Source organism: Scyliorhinus torazame, chromosome 3 (assembly GCF_047496885.1).
Source record: "Scyliorhinus torazame isolate Kashiwa2021f chromosome 3, sScyTor2.1, whole genome shotgun sequence".
NCBI lineage: Eukaryota > Metazoa > Chordata > Chondrichthyes > Carcharhiniformes > Scyliorhinidae > Scyliorhinus > Scyliorhinus torazame.
Window position 1 is genome coordinate 203,080,471 of NC_092709.1, and position 26,687 is coordinate 203,107,157.

The window sequence follows — 26,687 nt, forward strand, 5'->3', positions numbered from 1 at the left end:
AATATTTTCAAAATCCTAAAGTGGACCAGTGTTATTTTAATATTTATTTTCTGGTAAATGCAATACTAGGAGGAATCTCCGATTACCGACAGGTGTCAGCAATTATATTTTACATTTACATTAAAAAAAATGTTATTCTAAATTTTCACCATTTTTACAATTTACAACAAACACAAAACCCACCAAACACATTAAATCCCCCCCATACCTCCCCCGCCGTCAACGGGACCAACTTCCCAAAATGCAAAATAAACAAACCCCAACTATTGTAGAACCCATCACTCACCTCCCTTAGAGCAAATTCCATTTTCTCCAGGGCCAAAAACTCCAACAGGTGGCCCTGCCACGCCGAGGCATAGGGTGGGAAAGCTGACCTCAACTCCAACAAGACCCGCCTGTGAGCCATTAGCGAGCCAAGGCTAAGACATCTGCCCCCGCACCCTCCTGCAACTCCAGCTGGTCAAACGCCCCGAATATGACTCCTAAGGGACCGGGCTCCACATCCACATGCAGAACCCCCGAAATGGTGCTGAAAATCAACCTCGAAAACCGTTCCAACTTTGGGCAGGACCAAAAGATAGGAATATGATTTGCTGGGCACCTCCCACATCGCTCACAGACATCCTCCACCCCCCCGAACAGCCGGCTCATCCTTGACTTTGTCAGGTGCGCCATGTACACCATCTTCAGCTGTATCAGTCCCTGTCTCGCAGACAAATTCGAGGCATTCACCTTCTGGAACACCTCACACCACAATCCCTCCTCCAGCACCGAACCCAGCTCTTCCTCCCACTTCGACTTAAACCCTTCCATGGACACCTTAATCTCCTTCAAAATCCTCCCATAAATCGCCGAGACGATCTCCCTCTCCAACACCCCATCCAACAGCACTGCTTCCAACAGCAAGGAAGCAGGTGCTACTGGGAAGGTTGGGAAGGTGTTCCTCGCAAAGTCCCGCACCTGCATATACCAACAACTCTCACCACGTGCCAACCCAGAATTGTCATTCTGCTCCTCCTCGCAAACCACCCTCCAAAAACAAATCCTTCATCTCCCTGATCCCTTCCTATTCTCTCCATTTCCTCGGAACCTTGCGTCCATTCTCCCTGGCTCAAACCTGTGATTTCACCTGATCAGCACCCCCCTCCCACTCCCAACCTAAAACGCTGCCGTAACTGCCTCCAAATCTTCAGAGTGGCCACCACCACCGGACTAGCCGAATATTTCCCCGGGGCCATCGGGAGAATTACAATTGAACAGAGAACTTCAATTGTAATACAAGGGTTATGGGGCAATTTCAGCAGAATATAATTCTCCTTTATATCTGTTGGTAGTAGTGCTTAAAATTCTTTTCCAGAACAAAAAGAGGTTTTTGATGTTTTTCAGCTCAAAATATTTTTTGAAGATTTTGAAACTTTCAGCAATTATGCTGCTTCAGTCTGGAATTCTCTTCCCAAAACTCTTCCCTTACCCTTTTGGTCATTTCTCCAAACTTTTCTCCCGCTTCTACTCAGCATCTATTCTCCCCGTCCCCTTCTTTATGAAATATCTAAGTATGGTAATAAAATAATGTGATAGAAGCATTAAGACCAGGTTGACTAATCAGGTAATAATTCTACATAAGACTGAAAAACCTTATTATAATTGGATAGTTAAAGATATACTGTAATCTTACAAGATTGTTACTTCCAGACAGAAATATAATGGGCGGGACAGCCTTCTTTGAGGCAATGACCAAGGTTGTGGGGGTGAGGGTAGAGCCAAGCCCGGAAGTGGCAGTCTTCAGGGTGCAGACCAGCCAGAATTCTTCATGGGGAGGGGGGTAGACACCCTTGCCTTTGCCCCTCCCCCTAATCGTCCGTCGGAGAATCCGGCTAGGCTGGCGATCAGCAGCACCACACAAAGCTGCAGACTGGCTGTCCGACCTGTCGGAATTTCTCCAACTGGAGAAAGTCAAATACGCAACCCAGGGGTCGGAAGGGAGGGGTGGGGTGGTGGTAAAAACCCACAAGAAGACCTCAAGATGCAAGGGACACAGAGGCAGATGTATAAACTCAAGGGCAAAAAGAAGACTAGAAGGCATAATAACAAACGCTAAAGCACATGCCTGGGCCAACAACAGGCAATGCAGCAGAAGCTGGCTGGCCAAAATAAAGTCCACAGCCACCAAAGAGAGACAAAGCAGGCAACTGTAAATATGTACAGCAGGCCTCGTCTGATTTTCATCTTTTTTCTCTTTATCAGTGTTAAATTTCTTTATTTTCTTGTAACATGCATGCATCTCTTTTGGTGTTTTGTTTTCTTGTATGAACTAAAACCACACCCTGATTACAGTCTGTAAAATACTACTCGCGGGTATGACACCTGTAAATTAATTATGAGAGGGAAATATGTAATATAAAACAAATTGTCAAATATAAGATGTTAAAACATTTTTAAAATATATATATATAATGGGCGATTTGGTGCAGCATTAGCCGTCAGCAGAAATGGTGATGCGGACGCAAAATCTCAAGAGAATCGAGATAAACGCGATTCTTGCCAGTGAAATTAAGTTTCCTGATTTTCCACGCCCTTCACTGATGACAAAGGGCATAACCTCATTGTAATCTATTTCAAAAACCCTCACTTAATAGTCATACCTGTGATGTCACGTCGGCAAGGTTTACAACAGGTGTAGAAAAGGTGTGAATTTGTTGAGAGGACCACCCACAGCACAAAGGTAAATACAACCTCCGGGAGGGACCATCCCTCACTTAATAGTCATACCTGTGATGTCACGTCGGCAAGGTTTACAACAGGTGTAGAAAAGGTGTGAATTTGTTGAGAGGACCACCCACAGCACAAAGGTAAATACAACCTCCGGGAGGGACATGTATGACAGTGGCACAGGTTGGCACTGCCAGCCTGTGCTGGGGGAAGTGGAGTGGCAGGTCCTCGGAGGGGTGGGTTCTCGTTATGTGTGTGTGTGTTGGGGGAGGGGGGTGCTGAGGCATTTGAAGGGGAGCACTTGGCAGTGATGGGGAGCAGCCATTGAAGTGGGGAACTTGCAGACACAGTGGGGGAGGGGTGGTGAAGAGCTGGCAGTGAGGAGACCACCTGGCATTGAGGAGGGGGGACACCTGGCATTGAGGGGTTGGGGGAGCTGACAGTGAGGGGGCACTTGACGGTGATGGGCGGATGCCTGGCAGGGAGAATGGGGTATCAGGCAGTGAGGGTGGGGGAGCTAGCAGTGAGAGGTGGGCACATGCATGGCAGGGGGAAGAGAGTGTGGGGGAGCTAGCAATGAGGTGGGCACATGGCATGGGCGGGGGGAGAAAGACAGCGCGGGGGGAGGGTTGCTGATATTGTCGCGGTGGTTGTTAGCCGTGGGGGGCTGGGGGCCCACATTGCTTTGAGGGGGGGGTGGTTTACTTTCGGTGCTGATTGGATTTGGGAAAGTTCCGGCGCAGAAACATTGTTTCAAATAAAGTGCTGCAGCTCATAATATAACATCTTATATTAAGTTGCCCTTTTCAGGGTTCACAAATGTACATAGATTATATTACACAAAGTAAAAGAGCGGCATATACTTAAAACATTTTAACTACAAAGAACAAAGAACACTACAGCACAGGAACAGGCCCTTCGGATTCCAAGCCTGCACCGACAATGGTACCTGCTTAAACTAAAACCGCATGCACTTACGGAGTCCGTATCCTTCCATTCCCACCTTATTCATATATTTGTCTAGATGCCCCTTAAATGCCGCTATCGTAAATTTAACTCTGCAAGCCTTGTGCCATCACACTTCAGTATGTGGCCATCTTTTTTTTAAATACACAAATTTTGATTCATTTTCTGCTTCCCAGTTGATCCTGCTCCCTATTCCTCATCTATTCAGGATTTCCTTCTTGAGAGAATGACATTAAATCTTGGAGGATAACTTCAAGCTATGATGAGAGAATGCTTCACCTCCCTTCCACTGCCATCCAAGTTCCACCTGATTTTCACATCATCATAAAGATATTATTAATAAGAATCACATAACTCCCCTCGGGAAGCCACAGTGCAAAATCAGTCAAACTGGGTGGGATTTCAGTAATGCTTTAAGGAATGGTTCAGTCCACATTCAATCAAGTTCAAACCCACCTGTTATTTCCTGAAGTAGTTCAGAAAAGTTGGGTTCATCACACAATGCCCGCAGCAAAGCTTTTTTGACCTCACTTTCAGCTTTATCCACTACGCTATCCAACTTGAGCTCTCCAACCACAGAGTAGATGTAAACCAATAGTACAAGAATTTCTTCAGGGTTATAATCAAGATAATCTCTCTCCCCGTGGGACTTGATCATGGGCAGAAGTTGGGTTAAAACACGAGGCAAACCACAATCTCCAAGAGTCTGAAAATAAAATAGAAATATTTTCAAGTTTAGTGCAAAAAATACAGTAACTAAATTCAAGTAGTTTTCATGTTGGAATTAAGTTTCTTCTGCAAATAATTTTCATAGATAATACCAAAATCTGCTCTCACACGTATCAAAGTTTATACCAATGCCACGCAATATTAACAGTAATAAATATTTGGAAAACAGCTGTGCAGCAAAATGAAGTATATATTTCAGATAAAATGAAATGGAATGACACCAAAGATATTTAGTAAAACCGACAAGGTTTCCTATAAGTTACAGGCAGGTTTGTTTCAATAGCCATGACATTTTCCAAGTGACTGTATTATAACTGTTGATGACCACAGTCACAAACTAAATACTAAACATATATTCTAAGATATGTTAAGTACAGAGTTACAATACTGTACAATTCATGAGCATTGTTTCAGCTGTCCAGGATCACATCAGAACGTCAAAGCACATCTATTTTGCTATAAGAGACAAGTGAGGCAATAATTTGGCTCAAGTGAACATCACCTTTCTTGTGCCAGAAAAATCATAATTTATTTCTTCACTTTTTCCAAAATACTTAGAAAAGGAGATTTAATCATCAAAGCTGTTTTTCAGACAAACCCACTTTCTCTAAATTCTGGATGGAAATTCAGCAAAATTCTCTCTTTCAAAAAGACAGGATTAAGATTTTGGTATCAAACAAGGATTGTCCAACTGGCGGCCCACAGGGCCACACTGTGGCCTGAGAAGCCTCTTTAAGTGGCTCTTGGTGCCACTTGGTCAAAATGTCAGTAAGACTGGTCAGTGAAAGTGAAAATTTCTGCAAGGGACTGCACCAATGAGCCTATCAGCAGCAAACATGGGAGAGGAAAAAGACTCTGATGAAAAGAGCAGTGAACATGGTAGCTGCTGCGAGTATGTGGAAATTGAGGGAGAGTCAGTTAGGCAACTTCAACTCCTGGCTTAGATCATAGAATTTATAGTGCAGAAGGAGGCCATTCGGCCCATCGAGACTGCACCGGCTCTTGGAAAGAGCACCCTACCCAAGGTCAACACCGCCACCCTATCCCCATAACCCAGTAACCCCACCCAACACTAAGGGCAATTTTGGACACTAAGGGCAATTTATCATGGACAATCAACCTAACCTGCACATCTTTGGACTGTGGGAGGAAACCGGAGCACCAGGAGGAAACCCACGCGCACACGGGGAGGATGTGCAGACTCCGCACAGACAGTGACCCAAGCCGGAATCGAACCTGGGACCCTGGAGCTGTGAAGCAATTGTGCTATCCACAAGGCTACCGTGCTTTGCAATACAGTATATACAAAATATCTCCCCATGTCACCAACCACCCCCCCCCCCCCCGCCACAGCTCTTACCCTGCATTTCTCTGGCTCTTGCCCCACTTTTCTTAGCTTACGCCACATTCCCCCAGCTCCCTCTGCTTTCCCACAGCACCTGGAGTGCCACTGGACGTCAAGCTTCACACCAGGTGTCCTTTCCCCTCTCATTGCACCCTCTTGCCCATTGGTTGAGTGAGTGAGGGTGAATGTGTGAGGGTGGGCAAGTAGATGAGGGAGGGTGAGTGGGTAGCGTACACACAATGGCCCTAAACCATGCAATAGGTGGAATTTCAACTAAGATTTTATTACAGCACAATCTAATTTGTCTTAGCAAAACTGGAGCATTGATCACCTAATTTATGGATTACTGACATCATAGCCGGGATTCTCTGAGCCTCTGCACCGAAATCACGCTCCATGCGGGGGCAGTGAATGGGGTCTCAGACCTGCGATTGGCTTGGACGCCGGGATGCGATTCTCCGGCGACCAAAGAATCGGTGGCAGCCGCACATGCGCGGTCGACCCTGCACCGGTCGGGGGCCGTTGAAAGAGACGCCTGCGGCGATTCTCCACGGTCAACCGGCCGTGTTCCCGCTGAGTTCCGCCGGCGTGGTTCCCGTATGGTTTCACCCAGCGGTAGCTCGGATTTGTGGCCGTCCTGGTGGGGTGGATCAGACTCGGGGGGGGGGGGGGGGGCCTCCACAATGGCAGGCCCGCGATTGGGGGCTACCGATCGGCAGGCACGCACGATCGGGGGGGGGGGACGCCGGCCCGCTGTGTGGCTCCGCCATGTTGCGTGGTGGCCGGCGCGAAAACGGCCAGCACGCGCATGTGCGGACCCACATCCAGAAGTGCAGGGCCTCGCATCGGCAGCAGGAGCTGCGCAGCGCATGCCGGGGCCCTGCTATCCCTGTTGAAGTTGGACATACACTCCAGACATTTTGAAAAAAGTCTGGAGTGATTCACGCCCGTTTTCCGTTGAGCATGGGGCATACCCCATTTTCGGAGAATCCCGGCCCAGAAATATCCAATATTTACCTAATATTTTTTTTAATTACTTATTCTGAGTTACAAAGCCAGGGTATAGAGTGTGGACTGGGGCAAACCCCTAATCCAGCTCCTTGCCTGCTTCGAAAAACAATTCAAATTGAATCCAATTCATGGTCCCCACAAGAAAGACATACCAGATCTGAGCCAAAAGGCCGAGCAGATACTACATTTGATCTTAGCCAAAAGGCCGAGAAGCAATATTTACCTAATATTTACTGTTATTACCCATCCAAATATAGGACTGACCATTGGTGGGGAAGGTTGAGTGTGTGCGAGGGAAGACTGAGAGCATGCAAGGGTGAAACTGAGGGGAAAGTGTCTGTCTGACTCACTCCCAGTCTCAAGATTCTCATTCACCCCCATCCCCACACACCAACAGGCACTCTCACCGACACTCGGATTTAAATTCCTAATTTATAATTTTGACTTTTTGTTCCTCAGCAAGTTCTGTCTTTTCAGAGGTCAGCATTTAAAAAAAAAAATCATGTTTAACGTACCAAACGTTTACTTCCAAAATTTGTTCAACTTGAGTGAGATAAATTGAAATGTGGCCCCTCATGTGAAAAGGTTGGACGAGACTGTATTAAACATTTGGAAAACTGCAAAACCAAGAGCATTTAATTTAGTAATTTTTATTTTTTTGTGTCTGCAAGGGATCACAGGCAACTCTGTTTAGCGAGAGGGACAGACAAGTGGGGGGTCATAGCTTGAGGAACACCACACTGTATTAAGCATAGCTAACCAGGGATCCCTCACAATTTCTTTCAGGGAATTTAGATTTTTAAAGATATTAAAATGAGTGACTCAGTTGTTCTAGGGATGTAGAGGAAAGGATGGCGAGGATGATCCTGGATAAGAGCGAAAGTAACAGGGTAGTTATTATGGGAGACTTTAACTTTCCAAATATTGACTGGAAAATATATAGTTCGAGTACATTAGATGGGTCGTTTTTTGTACAGTGTGTGCAGGAGGGTTTCCTGACACAATATGTTGACAGGCCAACAAGAGGCGAGGCCAAGGTGGATTTGGTTTTGGTTAATGAACCAGGCCAGGTGTTGGATTTGGAGGTAGGAGAGCACTTTGGGGACAGTGACCACAATTCGGTGACGTTTACGTTAATGATGGAAAGGGATAAGTATACACCGCAGGGCAAGAGTTACAGCTGGGGGAAGGGCAATTATGATGCCATTAGACGTGACTTGGGGGGGATAAGGTGGAGAAGTAGGCTGCAAGTGTTGGGCACACTGGATAAGTGGAGCTTGTTCAAGGATCAGCTACTGCGTGTTCTTGATAAGTATGTACCGGTCAGGCAGGGAGGAAGGCGTCGAGCGAGGGAACCGTGGTTTACCAAAGAAGTGGAATCTCTTGTTAAGAGGAAGAAGGAGGCCTATGTGAAGATGAGGTGTGAAGTTTCAGTTGGGGCGATGGATAGTTACAAGGTAGCGAGGAAGGATCTAAAGAGAGAGCTAAGACGAGCAAGGAGGGGACATGAGAAGTATTTGGCAGGTAGGATCAAGGAAAACCCAAAAGCTTTCTATAGGTATGTCAGGAATAAGCGAATGACTAGGGAAAGAGTAGGACCAGTCAAGGACAGGGATGGGAAGTTGTGTGTGGAGTCTGAAGAGATAGGCGAGATACTAAATGAATATTTTTCATCAGTATTCACTCAGGAAAAAGATAATGCTGTGGAGGAGAATGCTGAGACCCAGGCTAATAGAATAGATGGCATTGAGGTACGTAGGGAAGAGGTGTTGGCAATTCTGGACAGGCTGAAAATAGATAAGTCCCCGGGTCCTGATGGGATTTATCCTAGGATTCTCTGGGAGGCCAGGGAAGAGATTGCTGGACCTTTGGCTTTGATTTTTATGTCATCATTGGCTACAGGAATAGTGCCAGAGGACTGGAGGATAGCAAATGTGGTCCCTTTGTTCAAAAAGGGGAGCAGAGACAACCCCGGCAACTATAGACCGGTGAGCCTCACGTCTGTAGTGGGTAAAGTCTTGGAGGGGATTATAAGAGACAAGATTTATAATCATCTAGATAGGAATAATATGATCAGGGATAGTCAGCATGGCTTTGTGAAGGGTAGGTCATGCCTCACAAACCTTATCGAGTTCTTTGAGAAGGTGACTGAACAGGTAGACAAGGGTAGAGCAGTTGATGTGGTGTATATGGATTTCAGCAAAGCGTTTGATAAGGTTCCCCACGGTAGGCTATTGCAGAAAATACGGAGGCTGGGGATTGAGGGTGATTTAGAGATGTGGATCAGAAATTGGCTAGCTGAAAGAAGACAGAGGGTGGAGGTTGATGGGAAATGTTCAGAATGGAGTTCTGTTACAAGTGGAGTACCACAAGGATCTGTTCTGGGGCCGTTGCTGTTTGTCATTTTTATCAATGACCTAGAGGAAGGCGCAGAAGGGTGGGTGAGTAAATTTGCAGACGATACTAAAGTCGGTGGTGTTGTCGATAGTGTGGAAGGATGTAGCAGGTTACAGAGGGATATAGATAAGCTGCAGAGCTGGGCTGAGAGGTGGCAAATGGAGTTTAATGTAGAGAAGTGTGAGGTGATTCACTTTGGAAGGAATAACAGGAATGCGGAATATTTGGCTAATGGTAAAGTTCTTGGAAGTGTGGATGAGCAGAGGGATCTAGGTGTCCATGTACATAGATCCCTGAAAGTTGCCACCCAGGTTGATAGGGTTGTGAAGAAGGCCTATGGAGTGTTGGCCTTTATTGGTAGAGGGATTGAGTTCCGGAGTCAGGAGGTCATGTTGCAGCTGTACAGAACTCTGGTACGGCCGCATTTGGAGTATTGCGTACAGTTCTGGTCACCGCATTATAGGAAGGATGTGGAGGCTTTGGAGCGGGTGCAGAGGAGATTTACCAGGATGTTGCCTGGTATGGAGGGAAAATCTTATGAGGAAAGGCTGATGGGCTTGAGGTTGTTTTCATTGGAGAGAAGAAGGTTAAGAGGAGACTTAATAGAGGCATACAAAATGATCAGGGGGTTGGATAGGGTGGACAGTGAGAGCCTTCTCCCGCGGATGGAAATGGCTGGCACGAGGGGACATAGCTTTAAACTGAGGGGTAATAGATATAGGACAGAGGTCAGAGGTAGGTTCTTTACGCAAAGAGTAGTGAGGCCTGTTCTGCGCTGTATCGTTCTATGTTCTATGTTCTATAGTGCCCTGAGTGCTTCAAGGTAGAATTTAAAGGCAGGAAAGGTATGGAGCATGCTAGTGATCAGAACTGCACACAATGCTCCAAATGTGGTCTCACCAGGGTCATGTATAGTTGCAGCATAACCCTGCGGCTCTTAAACTCAAGCCCCCTGTTAATAAACGCTAACACACTATAAGCCTTCTTCATGGCTCTATCCACTTGAGTGATCTGTGGACATGAATCCCAAGATCTCGCTGTTCCTCCACATTCCTCAGAACCCTGCCGTTGACCCTGTAATCTGCTTTCAAAATTTTTCTACCAAATTGAATCACCTCGCACTTATCAGGGTTAAACTCCATCTGCCATTTTGCGGCCCAGCTCTGCATCCTATCAATGTCTCTTTGCAGCCTACAACAGCCCTCCACCTCATCGGATTTGGGAGAAGTTGAGAAGGAGGTCTTGCAGATGCTGGTCCTGTCCAACAGTGGAAGGTACTCATTCCTGTGAAGACAGGAAGAAAGATGTAGGGAGGACTGCCATCATGCAGAACCAGGCACTGCAGGGGCACCACGGTAGTTCTTGATCCTTTTAAGAGTGGGAACAGTTCTCCCTGTTTACTCTGCTCAGCCCCTCATGATTTTGAACACCTCCATCAAATCTCTTCTCCTCTCCAAGGAGAACAGGCTCAATTTCTCCAATCTGTCCTCATAACTGAAGTTTCTTATCCCTGGAACCATTGTTGTAAACCTCTTCTGCACTCTCTCCAAGACATTCCTATATTTTGGCGTTCCGAACTGTACACAATACTTCAGCCGAGTTCTAACTAGTATCTTGTATACATTCAGCATAATCTCCTTGCTCCTGGACTCTATGCCCCTATAAATTAAGCCCAGGATACTTTATTAATGCTCTCCACCTGTCCTGTTACTTTGAATGATCCATGCACATATACAGCCCCTTCAGAATGTTAGCCTTTATTTTTTATTGTCTGGCCATGTTCTTCCTACCAAAATTTATCCATACTACTCCGCATTGAACTTCATCTGTCACCTAGCTCAGAAATTACTGAGTTGGATAGAATTTGTAAGTGGACAAAACAGTTAAAAATGTATATAAACGCACAACAGAACAAAAATAAATGATCTACATACTCCAATAATGGTGCCGAAATTGCCAGGGGTTAAATCAAAAGAGACGTAGCAGATTTACTAGATTCGGCACTCAACAATGTTGCACTATAAACAACAATCAACAAATCATCTAGGATATAGCCTGAATAATCGAATACATGCCTGGGGAAGTCCTGATAAAACTAAGAAGTGCTCTGGTCAGTCGAGTTCTAAACATTAAGATAAAAAGCAAAGTTCGAGGGCAACAGCCTTTAGACTGATCCTTAATATTGAATGGCTGGATGGAGAACCTTAAACCATTCTTCCTAGAACAGAGCAATGTAAAGGTGATTGTAAAGCAGTATATAGATCATTAATATTACAATTTTCATGTCATAAAGATGTTTCAATACAGGGGCGGCATGATGGCGCAGTGGTTAGCACTGTTGCCTCACGGCGCCGAGGACCCGGGTTCGATCCTGCCCCGGGTCACTGTCTGTGCGAAGTTTACACATTCTCCCCGTGTCTGTGTGGATTGCACCCCCACAATCCAAAGATGTGCAGGGTAGGTGGATTGGCCATGCTAAATTGCCCCTTAATTGCATAAAAACAATTGGGTGCTCTAAATCTAATAAGAAATAAAGAAGTTTCGATACCTTCAAGATCGCACTTCCAAAATATTACTTTAAATTTATTAATTTAATTTTTATCCTGCCAGTTTTAAGCTGTGATACAAGCCAAGATGTCTTGCAAGATGTATCGAATTAAGTTTGCTATCTGGTATTTAGAAGTGGATACGGTTGTGTGCTTTTATGGCATTGGGGAATGGTTAATGCAGAATCTAGATCGGGTCTTGAAGTTTGGCAGCAATACAAAGGACCCTTTGATCCAGAATCACTGGGCAGGTGACCTGAGATGCAGCAGAATTAAAGGTTGGAATTTGGGTTTTGATTCAGGGCCAAAGGAAGCCTGGTGGAGGGGAATGGGAGGTAGGACATAGGAATCCCAAATCAAGTGAGATAATCCATCAATTTTCTTTTCTTTTCTTTTCTTTTAACGTACTTAATGATCTGTTGAGCTGCTCGCCGAAAAAATACTTTTCACTCTACCTTGGTACACGTGACAATAAACAAAATCCAAATCCAAATCCAATTGGGTAATATCGATAATATCTTGAGAAATTGAGCATATTGCACATGCACAAAGAACAGCTTGCAAAGTCTCAGTTCTGTGCAAAATTAAAATATTGCCTAAACCTAGAGAGCTTTTAGGAGGGGCTGAGGCCTTGAAGTAAAAACTTTAAGGTTGAAATTCATAGGTAAAAAAAAATGATATGTGAATGCTGTCTTTGTATTGTTGAGTATGTATTTCACTATTGTTTTGCTTAAATTCTTATTTTGGTAAGAATATGCGGATTCCCTCAGTCCCAACATGGTGCTTATCAAGTGCATTTTGCTTTTATTGGATTAATTTTTAAAAAAACAATCCAATGTTCTCATTCTCGTCTCCAGAAGGAGCTGACTTATACAGGAAGACTGTTCCAATGGCAACATGCTCACTCCTGGATGTCATCCAGCTGACCATTCTTCATGTGTGAACCTAAACACTGAATGTTGGCATGCTAATTAGTAGGGAGACCAAAGTTAAGCCAAACCATGTACTTACACGTGAACCCACACTTGCACACACTGCAGCAGAAGTTGCTAGGAAGCCTGCCTAACAATGCTTCCCTCAGTATATCCGACACATGATGATGACATTTGTAGTACTAAGACTGTTGCTCAGAACTTAAACCCCTTTCCAAATTTGCTATCAAATTAATGACATCCAAAAACAGCACTCTTTAAAATGGTTAGTTACAAATTTACTGGAGGTCCAAGATTGTCCAAGGATCCAAACAATGAGATCATTTTAATTATTACTGTTGAAAAGAAACAGTTTTTGTCCAAAGGCAAAGGAAATCTGAAAGTAGTGCATGTTTCAGGGTTCAAGCATTGATTTTCAGCAAAATTTGGTTCTGGTTTTTGGTGGTCAATATGTACGTCCATTATAATATTCCCAATATTCACAACTGTATTCAGGGCCGAAGGAAGCTCGGTGACACAGTGGTTAGCACGAGGGGAAGGGGGGGGGGGGGGGGGAGGAAAGAGAGAGAGAGTCAGTCGTGGGTCAGTACTTATAGTTACCCAGGAGTTAGAAGTGGTTTTAATTCTTCTAAATTCAGTCAGAAACATCCCAATTTTGTGATTTAAAATTATACTTTTGGACGGTTCAGATAGTAGGGCAATTGCCCAATGAATGGAAGTTTCAACTTCCTGGGGCAATTCTTACCTGGGGACTTCTCATATGTGTCTCTGTGTGTGGCGGGGGGGGGTTCCCAGCTTTGGGGTGCCAGTTACAACTCTTGGAAGTTCAGGCTAATGGGCCATTAGCTTCTACCCTCACAATTCAATTAAAAGAAAATGTCCATCAATAACCAGAATTGTAATTCAGCTATTTCAAATACAGGAAGTTAAGCGAATTTATAACAAGAATCACATGTAGGATTCTTAATACAAGTTTATAATACAAATGATAATATAAGAAGTAGGACTTGGTTATTTTAAAATTCATACTGAATATGAAGTATTTTTACCTTGTTAGGTACCTTAGATTACCTTAAAATCCTTTGACTCTTAACCTAGAGACCCTTATTATACCATTTCTACTAAAACTAGATTCAAATTTTATAATCCCACCCCATCATATTATTTTCTTTCAAGTACCCTGAGTGTACTCAAATTCACAGAATAATGTACAGCAGCATCAACTTATTCACTTTTAAATAAAGAATAAAAGCAACAGCAAACATAAATGATCTGCATTGAAAACAGATTCTGGAGACTAAGATTGGCACCTTTGGAAGAATTCTGCTTGCGACCACAAAATAAAATGAATCAAATTTCTCATTTTATTCATCTGTGGGGAAACATAATACAAGAAAATAACAACTTTTAGGAACACTTAAAAAATGTCAAATCCCAACAAGATCAACTATTACTCTGTACATTCCCCCGAGGCTCTTCAATCCTCCTCTTTCCAGGAAAGCAACAAGATATATTTTCATTACATTTATTTGCTTCAAAGTTTTTCCCTGACAACCTAACCCTTGGTTTACTACTTTGTCACCTTTTCTTGTACTTCAAATTTTCTGTAATACAATAAAATGGCCAACCACACAAGACTCTACAAATATGTTATCAGCTTGGCTCAGTGCCTTAGAACCAGAATATCATAGGTTCTGCTCCCATTTCAGGGCTTAAGCACACAACCTCGGCTGACGTTTTAATACTGGCAAAGAGTGCTGCATTGTCTGACATGTTGTCTTTCACTCTAGACATCAAACTGAGAAAAGGTTTGCTTGTTCAAATCAAAAAAACATGGAAGGATTTAAAAGAATGAACTTCTACCAGTGCCCTAACTCTTCATCCCTCAGCCAGCATTATCATGCTCCATGCAAATTGACTGCAGTATTACTCCATAAAAACATTGTTTATGTTTCAAAAATAACTAGATGGGAATACATTTTGTAATGTTCTGAGAATGTGAAAAGGACTACATAAATGCAAAGTCAAAATAGCGCGAATTCTGGAAACCTAAATTAAAAATATAAAATGCTGCAAATACTCAGCAGGTCAGGCAGCATCCGTGGATACGTTTCAGGTCAGTGTTAACTCGGTTTCTTTTTCCACAGATGCTGGTTGACCAGCTGAGCTTTTTCAACAAATGAATGCAATTTCTTTATTTCTACTGTGGCGGAATGGTGGCACAGTGGTTAGCACTACTGCCTCACAGCACCAGGGACCCGGTTCAATTCCGGCCTCGGGTGACTGTCTGTGTGGAGTTTGCTCCGGATGCTCAGGTTTCCTCCCACAGTCCAAAGGTGTGCAGGTTAGGTGGATTGGCCACGCTAAATTGCCCGTAGTGTTCAAAGGTGTGCAGTTTAGGTGGGGTTATGGGTTTACAGGGATAGGGTGGGACAGTGAGCTTGGGCGGGTGCTCTTTCAGAGGGTCGATGCAGACACCTTGGGCTGAAAGGCCTCCTTCTGTAAGAAATCTATGGTACCGTGTACATGATGCTTAAATGCAACAAAACCGTCTACATTAATCTTATTCAGAATGGTTATCTCTGTTAAGATGTTGCTATTCAGATTAAACTTGTATTAAGAATCCTACATGTAATTAATCACCAATGTGTTCACTGATATCACCCTACCAGATGGTTAGCAAATATTAATCAATCGCCTACAGTAATTTCAGAGAGGACGCGTGTAACATTAAAACAAATTATCTTGACGTTCCAAAAGAAAACATGGATAATATACTCCAAAGCAGAGGCGATAGGATGCTACTACTGCACCAACATGGAGGCCAAAAATTAACCAAATAAACTGGAAAGCCCAAAATTCGGATAGAAACTTGGCTTTAAAAAAAATGTATCATACAATAGCAACAGCACAGCAATGTGTTACAGACGTCTGGTCAACTCTTAAAGCTGAGAGACTGGACCAGAACCATAACTTTTTAAAGTTCTTAAGGCAGTGCGGAAAGATCAATCCGTTCCAGGAGTGATAATATAAGAAATAGGACTTGGTTATTTAAAAATTCATACTTTATTAAAACAAAATAAAAAATATTTAAACTTTTAAACTTCAGCCCTAACAATAACAGATGACATGTAGTTTCCTAACCTGAATACACTAGTTCCCATTAAACAACCAGCACTTTAAATGAACATGCAGCTCCCATTCCACCTACATAGGTGGGCAAAGGAGATACTTGCATTTATGTCGCAATTTTTCTTCTGTTAGGGAAATTCTTTCAGAAACCCTTTTCCAAAGCCTGTCTCAGTGGCAACTTTCATGACCTCTCCAGGTTTCTTTTCAAAGCTTTCTCTCTGTACCTATTCAAAACCAGACTCTTTCTCTCCAAGCTCCAACCACCCCTTCAAACAAAGGTTCTCTCCTGGGGTTTCCAGACTTGAACCCATCATCATTATAGAACAAATAACAACACAGCACAGGAACAGGCCCATCGGCCTCCAAACCTGCGCCAATCATGAGTCCTATCTAGGCCAAACGCCTGTATCCTTCTATACCCCATCTGTTCATGTGTCTATCTAGATAAGTCTTTAAGGTCTCTAACATATCTGCTTCAATGAGCTCACTTGGCAGTGTATTCCAGGTCACCACCACTCTCTCTGTAAAAACCTTCACCCGCACATCTCCACTGAACCTATCCCCCCTTGCCTTGAACTTGTGCTCCCTTGTAATTTTCAATTCCACCCTGGGAAAAAGCCTCCAACTGTTCACCATATCTATACCCCTAATAATTTTATAAACTTCTAACAGGTCGTCCCTCAGTCTCCGACTCTCTAGGAAGAACAATTCCAGTTTATCCAATTTCTCCTCATAGCTAATACCCTCCATACCAGGCAACATCCTGGTAAACCTTTTCTGTACTCTCTCCAAAGCCTCCACGCCCTTCTGGTAGTGCAGTGACCAGAATTGGACGCAGTATTCCAAATGTGGCCTAATCAACGTTATACATAACTGCAACATAATTTTCGAGCTTTTATACTTGATACCCCATCCTATGAAGGCAAGCATGCCATATGCTTTCTTTACCACTATTTCCCCCTGTGCTGCCACTTTTAAGAATCTGTGGACCTGCATGCCCAGATCTCTGTGTCTCTAAGCTCTTGATGGTTCTGCCATTTATTTTATAGCTCCCACCTGAATTGAATCTATCAAAATGCATCATCTCGCATTTGTCTGGGTTAAATTCCATCTGCCATTTCTCTGCCCAATTTTGCAACCTATCTATATTCTGTCATATTCTCTGACAATCTTCATCACTATCCGCAACACCTGCAATCTTAGTATCATCCGCAAACTTGCTAATTACACCCGCTACGTTTTCTTCCAAGTCATTTATAAGGCAAGCTCTTCATTCTAGGGAGCATTCTTGTGAACCTCCTCTGGATCCTTTCCAAGTCCAGCATATCCTTCCTTAGTATACAGGGTCCAAAACTGCTCACAATACTCCAAATGGGATCTGACCAGAGCCTTACACAGCCTCATGATGTACATCCCTTCTTTTGACATGAATGCTAACATTGCATTTGCCTTCCTAACTGCTGACTGAACCTGCACATTAACCTTAAGCAAATTTTGAAGAAGGACTCCTAAGTCCCTTTGTGCTTCTGGTTTCCTAAGCAATTCCCCATTTAGAAAATAATCTATGCCTCCATTCATCCTTCCAAATTGCATAACCTCACACTTTTCGATATTATATTCCACCTGCCACTTCTTTGCCCACTCGCCTAGCTTGTCAAGTCCTTCTGCAGCCCCCTTGCTTCCTCAATACTACCTGTCCCTCTTCAGATCTTTGTATCATCTGCAAACTTAGCAACAGTGCCTTCAGTTTCTTCTTCCAGATCATTAATGTATATTGTGAAAAGTTGTGGTCCCAGCACCGACCCCTGAGGCACACCACTAGTCACCGGTTGCCATCCTGAAAAATACAACATTATCCCCACTCTCTGCCTTCTGCCAGTCAGCCAATCCTCTATCCATGCCAAGATCTTACCCTTAACACATGGGCTCTTACCTAATTTAAAGCTTCTGATACGGCACCTTGTCAAATGCCTTCTGGATGCCTTAAATAGATCACGTCCACTGGTTCTCCTTTGTCTAACTTCCTTGTTACCTCCTCAATGAACTCGAACAGATTTGTCAGACATGACCTCACCTTGACGAAGCCGCTCTGACTCAGTCCTATTTTATCATGCACTTCCAAATACTCCATAATCACATCTTTAATAATGGACTCTAAAATCTTACCAATGACCGAAGTCAGGCTAACCGGCCTATAATTTCCCATCTTCTGCCTTCCTCCCTTCTTAAACAGCGGTGTTACATTAGCAATTTTCCAGTTCTCTGGGACCCTCCCTTCCTCCAGTGGCAGATGATAAGTGGCAAGTAACATTCGTGTCACAGTGCCAGGAAATGACCAGCTCCAACAAGAGATAATCTAACCATCATCCCCTGACATTCAATGGAATTACCATCACTGAATCCCCCGCCATCATCATCCTGGGGGTTTCCATTGACCAGAAACTGAACTGGACTGGCCATGGAAATACCATGGCTACAAGGGCAGGTCAAAGGTTAGGAATCCTACAGCGAGTAACTCACCTCCAGACACCCCCAAAGCCTGTCCACCATTGACGAGGCACAAGTCAGGAAGGCGGAAAGTGGAGTTGAGGATTATCAGATCAGATCAGACATGATCTCATTGAATGGCGCAGCAGACTCAATATGGTTTTACGTGATAGAATACTCTGCACTTGCTTAGACGAGTGCAGCTCCAACAGAACACAAGATGCTTAACACCATCCAGGACAAACCAGCCCACTTGATTGGCAGGCAATCGACAAACATTCACTCCCTCCACCACCGATGCACAGTGGCAGCAGTATGTACCGTCTACAAGGTGCAATATAGAATCATAGAATTTACAGTGCAGAAAGAGGCCATTTGGCCCATCGAGTCTGCAACGGCCCTTACAAAGAGCACCCTATTGAAGCCCATGTATCTACTCTATCCCCGTAACCCAGTAACCCCCACTTAACATTTTTGGACACTAAGGGCAATTTAGCATGGCCACTCCACCTAACCCGCACATCTTTGGACTGTGGGAGGAAACAGGAGCACCCGGGGGAAACCCATGCAGACACAGGGAGAACGTGCAGACTCCGCACAGACAGTGACCCAGCCGGGAATCGAACCTGACACCCTGGAACTGTGAAGCAATTGTGCTAACCACTATGCTACCGTTTCAGGACTCTTACTAAGCCTCTTCAGACAGCACCTTCTATATCTATGATGACTACCATCTAGGACACCCACCGTCCTGACTTGAAAATATATCACTTTTTCTTCACTGTTGCTGGGTCAAAATCCTGGAACTCTCTGCCTAACAGCACTGTGGGTGTACCTACACCACACAGACAGCAGCAAATCAGGAAGTCAGCCCAGCACCACCTTCCAAGGGAAATTAAGGATGGGCAATAAATGCTGGTCTAGGCAGCGACACCCACATCCGATGAATATTTTTATTTTAAGGGGGAAAACAACCCAATTAGTTCCCCACTTTTCATTTGTAGACCCTTTTTTTTACACTGACTTTACAAATCAGGGGAAAGCATACTCAGTATTAGTAAACAGATGAAAGGGTTCATATTATCCAATGCTATCATTTGAAACTAATGAAAGATGAAAAAGAGGGTGAGAAACATATTCTTTCAAATTAACAGGATATGCAGTTAGGTTCCTGTGTAAAATATAAAAATAAAATTGCTCATTACTTCGAGATTACCAAAGTGGGAGTATTGGGTGCAAAAGTTCAGTTGAGCAATTTTGCATATTTGAAACTCACGCAGGATTGGGAGAGAGATGTATATCATACAAAGGAGAATGGTCAAAAAATGATCAGTGATTTACTGCCATGCATGACGGAAACTGAATTGTGTCCACAATACAGTGGGGGTTTGCTTTTTTGGCCTCACTACGGTTTATCTTCAGTTCCTAAAAATGTCATGAGATTAGGCTGTTCAACAAATTTAGTTGCAACTTAAAAAGCAAAATGCATCAATATCATGCCATTTTTCCTAGACATCCTTTTATCTCAAGTAGTTTGAAAAGGTCTGAAATCTAGCACAAAAGAGGTTTTGATGGAAATACTTGGGAGTCAACAAAATGTTCCATTTATGTGAATAATTATGAAGGGAATATAAAACACTGCCTAAATTACAGGGAATTTGCAAGTGTCTGAACAAATGCTCCCTCGGCGTCATCAACATGTTGACTATTAATATGCTGAGCCTGAGAAAGGATTATAAATCTAGTATTTCCCAACATCAGTTTCTAAAATCAAATCCTGTGCTATAAAAAGGCTGCATGGGTTTGAGTTCCAACATGTTGCCAACCCCACAGTAATTTCTATTATGAAGCCTGCCCTTCTGGAATCCAAGCTTGTGTCCTTGAGATAGTCATGTAGAATTTGTTACTTCGAAAGGTATCCTGGGATGGTGGGAATCCGAGCTGGACAATAGTAAATGCGCCGTTAACAAGTAAACAACAATTGATTTAAATGTTCCTGTTTTAACATGCCATTACTAATTCACAATTCATCAGCTGTGCTGTTCAGAACTGTGAGAAAGGGGTTTTTCTCCTACACTACAGGTGAAGAGAAAATGTAGCTTTCTCAGAGTCCTACTTCCTGTTGGCTACAGAAGTCCCAGAATGGTCTCATTTGTCGAACATCAGGGGATTCAATAAAAAAATAATAAAAGCACATCAGTTCCAGGTTGTTCAAATGCACTATAAAACTTCATTTTGCTAAGTTGGCGCCAAGTGAGGAAACAAGCTGTTTAGTACGACACAGTGCTTTTTTAAAAAGCATTAGTTCTGCTCATAAAAAACTAGCTGTTTTGCGCAGCAAAGGAGAGCGTGTTATCTTTTCACTAGCTATATAACTAGCTGGTGAAGCTAAGTCTGCCAGTAACTTGCAGGAGACTTGAAATATACTAGCCATATGCTGGCCAAAATATATGATGAACTACAGCTTTTCAAGCTAAATCCCCAGTGGAGTATTACTAATAATAGTTTCGTTTTTTTTGTTTAAACCTATGTAAGAGAAATATTACCAATAAAATTGATTAAAAACGCAAGTTGCTCATCAGCTGCAGTTAAAAAGAGGTGGTTTCACATCCAAAACAGTTATTAAACAACCATCATCATTGAATTGTGGGGAACTTGCTGTTGCGATGCAGTTATTATTGCAGATCAACATGACAATGTAAATGTTTAAGAAGGAATTGTAACGTAAAGAGCGATCTGTGTGTAATGTTATCAAAATTGAATGGAAGAAAGTCAAGGGAATGTGTAACTCTGATGGAAATGTACAGTCAAGACAATTCGAAATGTTCTGTAATGTTTATGATAGATTTTATGAATAAAGTATATTTTTTGAAGAAAAAAAAATTATTGCAGATCTTTTCCTTATTTTGTGTTCTCATGATGCAAGCAATACTGGAGAATCTGCATTTATTTCTGCCTATAAGTGACCGTGTTTCTATTCAAACAACTTGTTTGGCTATTTCAGGGGTGTTGAGGATCAACTACATAATGTGAAACAAGAGTCACATAGAGTTCAGACCTAGTAGGGGAGAAAGATTCCCTTCCTCAAAAGGACAGTAAATCAATTGGGCTGATATGACTGGCATCTTTCATGGTCATATTTTTGGTGCCAGATCACAAATCATCACATTTATAGAATTGCAAAGTTCTGAATTTCTGGTACCATAACCACTATGCTGTCATAGCCAAAATGCATGGGGTTTTGGCCTCTGTTTGCCCTATTATTTCTGATTGGGATCTGCCTGATTAGAATTTCAATCCAATCCCATCCAATGACAACTTTTCAGACCACCAAAAGATATCAATTTGCTGGAAGCTGTTTATGCAAAATAACACTATTCTTTCTTTGAAGTGACAGTAAGATTGTGGAGGAAATTCAGAAAGCTTCAATTGACAAATGTCACAACAAGGGTCAAAGGATGACATCCACAGTAGGAAAATAGGAGTAATCACTACCATACTCATTTTTCTTGATCTGTCGTGTGATGTTTTTAATAAATAGACTTTTTCAAATATTGAAGAGTCAAATATGAGTTGGGTTTGGCTGGGTGTTTGTCCCCGGCTCTGTCGGTGAGTTCCCCACCGCTAACGAACCACACTTAATCACTTAGTCACTTTTTGGGGCTTTGGGGAGTTTCTCTCTGGGCTAGCCCACACTTGAGAATTATTTGCATCACTAGAGAGCTGAACTTGCTGGCCAGACTAGCTCCTCAGAGATCGGGGCACCCTCTTAAAGGGTAACTCAATCTTTAAGTGAGCCCGAGGGGCCCCTACACCCTCCAACTACAGGCAATGTCACATCCCACCCCCAGGTGAGGACCCCCCACTATGGGGTCGCTGAGGTCCCCCCAGCCAGGAGCTGGTTAGATCCAGCATCAGCGTGTTTAATTGTGGGTTAGATCTTGCGAGGCATACCAGCTGTCATGAAGCCCGGGGGATCCATCTATGGGCCACGTCGCACACCCGTTCGGCTGGGACACGGCCATTAGATCAAGCCCATTATCAGCAAAGTTTTGAGAAACTTTCACAAATGTTTCTGCTTTCTCCATAAACATTGCAAACCAAAAACATGAATCTGCATTTTTGAAATTTCCTAAGAAAATGAAATGAAATGAAATTCGCTTATTGTCACAAGTAGGCTTCAAATGAAGTTACTGTGAAAAGCCCCTAGTCGCCACATTCCGGCGCCTGTTCGGGGAGGCTGGTATGGGATATACTTCTCCCAAAAGTCCTATACTTGTGTAGCCCCTTTCAAGGCCTTAACCATAGTGCTTCGCAGCAAAGTCTTGCAAATAGTAATGTGATAATGATCAGAATTTGTTTTACTGATGATGGTTGAGAGACAAACATTGGCCAGGACCCTGGAGAGAACTCCCTGCTGTTTAGCTAGTGCCAGGAGACCTTTTGCATCCATCTGAAGAGACCTACAGGGCCTCAGTTTAACATCTTATCCAAAGGACGGCACCTCCATTAATGTAGCACTTCCTCAGTCGTGCACTGGAGTTGGGATTTCCAGTTGCGGCATGTAGGTGGAGGTCGTATGTTTGGTGGTTCCTGCCAGAGTAGTCTGTTTTAGGCCCTTTACACCCAGTTTAGGGGGGGGGGAAATTCCTTTATGAGAAGTTGTGGGAAGGTCTGGGGCATTTATAGAGTGTCACAAACCAGAAAAAAGAATCCAGGGAAAAGGTGAGCGAGTGAAAGTCTGCCGCCGAGCGCGGTGAGGGGTGCAGTGGGAGGAAAGATGACAGGAGAGAGCCCGTCAAGTGGAGCCACGCCCATCATGGTGGAGTATATGGCTGAAGTGATGGCTGGAGAATCTGAGCAGTAATTTTCAAAGCACTGTGAAAGGCATTGATGGAGATGATGACCTCACTTAAGGAGTGGGTGGGTGAGATGCTTGCCTGATAAGAGAGGAGTTGGTGAGGACTTTGGTGGTGCGGGAGCAGAGGGAGAAAATGAAGAGGGTGGAGGAGGCATCGACACGGCACAGCGACCAGTTCACCTCGATGGGTGAGGATCTGTGGAGGGTGGCAGAAATCAACAGAGGGCTGAGGCCAAGGTAGGACCTAGAGAACAGGTCACAAAGACAAAATCTGAGGTTCGTGGGTGTGCCTGAGGGGATGGAGAGCCAGAGACCTACAGAAGACTTCGCCGAGATGCTAATGAAGTTGATGGGGAAGGATCCCTCCCAGTATGAATTGGACCACCAGTCGCTCCGGCCGAAACTGAGAACGAATGAACCCCGAGAGCTGCGATCGTCTATTTTCACAATTTTCAAGTGAAAGAGAAGGTGCTAAGGGGCGAAGCAGAAGAAGGAGATAGAGTGGGATAGCAACGGTATACTTATATACCAGGTCTTGACGACGGAGCTGGCAAGGAGATGGGCTTCCTTCGGTCAAGCCGAGGAGGCATTGTACAAATGCAACATGCGGTTTGGTGTGGTCTACCCTGCGAAGCTAAAGGCCATGGACAATGGCAGGGACTATTACTTCGAGGCGGAGGAATTTGGAAGGCAGAAGGCCTGGGAGTGGACTGAACTCGGACTTTTGACAGTATTTGACTAAGTTTTTCTTTGTTTCTCTTTTGTTGTTCTTTCCTTTTATGGGTGTTATGGTTAATTTTTTGTGTAATCGGGATTTGGGCCGGAATGGTGTGGGATCTTTGGTTGTTGAGGTTTGTTAGGCCATGAGGGTGGGGCGTTTGGAAGGGGTGGGTATGGGGGGGCATTGGAGATGGTGTGTTTTTTCAATGTGGGGGAGGGTGCTCTGGCAGGGGTTGCCGCACTAGCAAACTGGCTAGTTGGCTCGTGAACCAAGGTGGGGCGGGGGCGGGGCTGTGGTAATTGGAACCTGTATGGGCAGGTTTCAATAAAAATAAAATAAAGCTTTATTGTCACAAGTAGGCTTACATTAACACTGCAATGAAGTTACTGTTGCCACATTCCGGCGCTTGTTCGGGATTCTCAGCTGGTCTGGGAATTGAACCCGCGCTGCTGGCCTTGTTCTGCATCACAAACCAGCTGCCTAGCCCACTGACCTAAACCAGCCTGGGAATCGTGGGGGGATGGGGATGATACTGGGTGAGGTGTTTGCAAAAGGAAGTGACAGAAGGGTTGCTGGGGTGTGGGTGTGTGTGTGTGTGATGGTGACTAGGGCCAGGGCTGGGTCTCGCCCGCTAGGTAGCATGTAAGGATGGTCAACATGGAAAGGAAGGGCGGGGTGGGGGGAATGAGAGGCCCCCGGTCAGAGTGGTGATGTGGAACGTACGAGTGTTGGGGGGACCAATGAAGAGAGTGCGGGTCTTCTCACATTTAAATGACCTGAAAGCGGACGCGGTGATGTTGCAGGAGACCCATCTGGGGGGGGGGGGGGGGGGGGGGGGGGGGGGGGGGGGGGGGGGGGGGGGGGGGGGGGCGCTAAGGTGTTAGCCGGGTTCATGAAGGAGATGGGAGGGGTGCACCCATGGAGGTTTTTGCACCACGGGATAGGGAATGTTCATTCTTTTCACCAGTACATAAGGTGTACTCAAGGATTGACTTGTTGACTTGTTTGTGGTGGGGAAGGCGTCGCTAGCTGGGGTGAAGGCGGCAGAGTATTTGCCAATCATGATAACCAAGCTCCATACTGGGTGGATGTGGTCTTGGAGAAGGGTCCAGCCCAGAGGCCGGCGTGGAGGCTAAAGGTGGGTTGTTAGCAGACCTGAATTTTTGCATTAAGATGGGGAAGATGAGTGAGGAGTACGTTGAGTTTGACCGGAATAGGGAGTAGTGAGGGGTGAGGTCATCTCAGTCAAGGCGAAGGTGGATAGGGAGACATGGGAGAAGAGTCAGTGGTTGATAGAGGAGGTTGGAGATTGATGGAAGGTATGTGGAAGATCCGGAGCCGGGGCCTTTGGTGAGGAAGGAGGAGTTGATCTCCTGTCCACATGGAGGGTGGTTCGGGAGTTGAGGCGAAGACGGAGGGTTGTGTATGAGTATAGTGAGGCGGCCAGTCGATTACTGGCAGGTCAGCTCCATCAGCAGGCAGCAGCGAAGGAGATCGTGTGGATTAGGGATGGAACAGGCGGGTTGGTGGTGGTGCCCGAGCAGGTGAACGAGGTATTTGAGGAATTTTATAGGGGCTTGCATAAGTCGGAGCCACTGGAGGATGAGTCGAAGATGAGGACATTTCTGGAGCGACTGGAGTGTTCGGAGGTGGGAGAGGAGAGGAGCCATTGCTGGTGGAGGAAGTGCAAGCAGCAACAGGGAAGATGCAGTTGGGCAAGACACCAGACTAGATGGGTTCCCGGCAGAGTTTTATAAGAAGTTCAAGGGTACGTTGGCGCCGTGGATGGTAGAAATGTTTGAGGAAACAATGGTAAAGGGAGGTTTGCCGGAGACCAAGGGGGAAGGCAGGCATTTCATTGTTACTTAAAAAGGAGAAGGATCCGGTGGAGTGTGGGTCATACACAGGCCTCTACTGAACGGAGATGCTAAGATACTGGCGAATGCGTTGCCGGTGAGGCTGGAGGAGTGCGTTCCTAAGGTGGTGGAGGAGGATCAGACTGGGTTCATCAAGGGCAAGCAGCTCCCATCGAATTTGCGGAGGCTGCTGACTGTGGTGCTTTCTCCGGCAGAGGGAAGGGAAGTGATGGTGGCGTTAGATGCGGAGATAGCGTTTGACATAGTGCAGAGGAGTTATTGTTTGCGGTGCTGGATAAGTTTGGGATTCAGCCTACATTTGTGGCATGGATGAAATTGTTATACAAGGACCGATAGCATGTATTCGGACAAATTCAGTGTACTTCCCACTATTTCAGGAAACGAGGCAGGGATGCCCCATGTCTCCCCTTCTGTTTGTGTTGCCGATTGTGCCCTTGGCTATTGCGCTGAAGGATTCGGACTTATGGAAGGGGATCGTGAGGGGGGAGTGGTGCATAGGGTGTCTTTATACACGGATGATCTGCTGCTGCACATTTTGGACCTGGGCTCATTGATAAGGGACATAATGGGGCTGCTGAGGAAATTTGGGACGTTTTAGTGTATAAATTAAATTTAGGGAAAAGTGAATATTTTGTGGTGCCTTCTCCAGGTGCAGGGGCGGGAGTGAAAGGGTTGCCATTTTAGGCAGCGACAAATCACTTTAGGTATTTGGGAGTGCAGGTTGCACGGGACTGGGCACAACTTCGTAAGCTAAATTTCAGGAGCCTGGTGGGGAGGGTGAAGTAGGACTTGGTGAGATGCGACACTCTCCCTTTGTCGTTAGTAGGCCAGGTGCAGGCAGTAAAAATGAATACTTTGCCACAGTTTCTTTTTCTTTTCCACTCTCTGACAGTTTTTTTCCCAAAGTCATTCTTTCGGGGGGTGGACAGGCTGGTCTCATTGTTTGTGTGGGCAGGGAATGTAGCTAGGAAAGT

General features: G+C 44.6%; 1 protein-coding gene and 1 non-coding gene across 2 annotated transcripts in view; both read right to left on the minus strand.

Moving 5' to 3' along the window:
• scfd2 (sec1 family domain containing 2) overlaps positions 1 to 26,687 on the minus strand; it is a 512,739-nt gene that overhangs the window by 265,667 nt on the left and 220,385 nt on the right. The window contains exon 5 of the mRNA XM_072496760.1: positions 4,132 to 4,381. Coding sequence (XP_072352861.1) covers positions 4,132 to 4,381 — 250 coding nt within the window. The remainder of the gene's footprint in view (positions 1 to 4,131; positions 4,382 to 26,687) is intronic.
• LOC140409677 (U2 spliceosomal RNA) lies at positions 6,782 to 6,977 on the minus strand. The gene has a single exon (XR_011940473.1). It is a non-coding gene; the product is annotated as a U2 spliceosomal RNA (small nuclear RNA).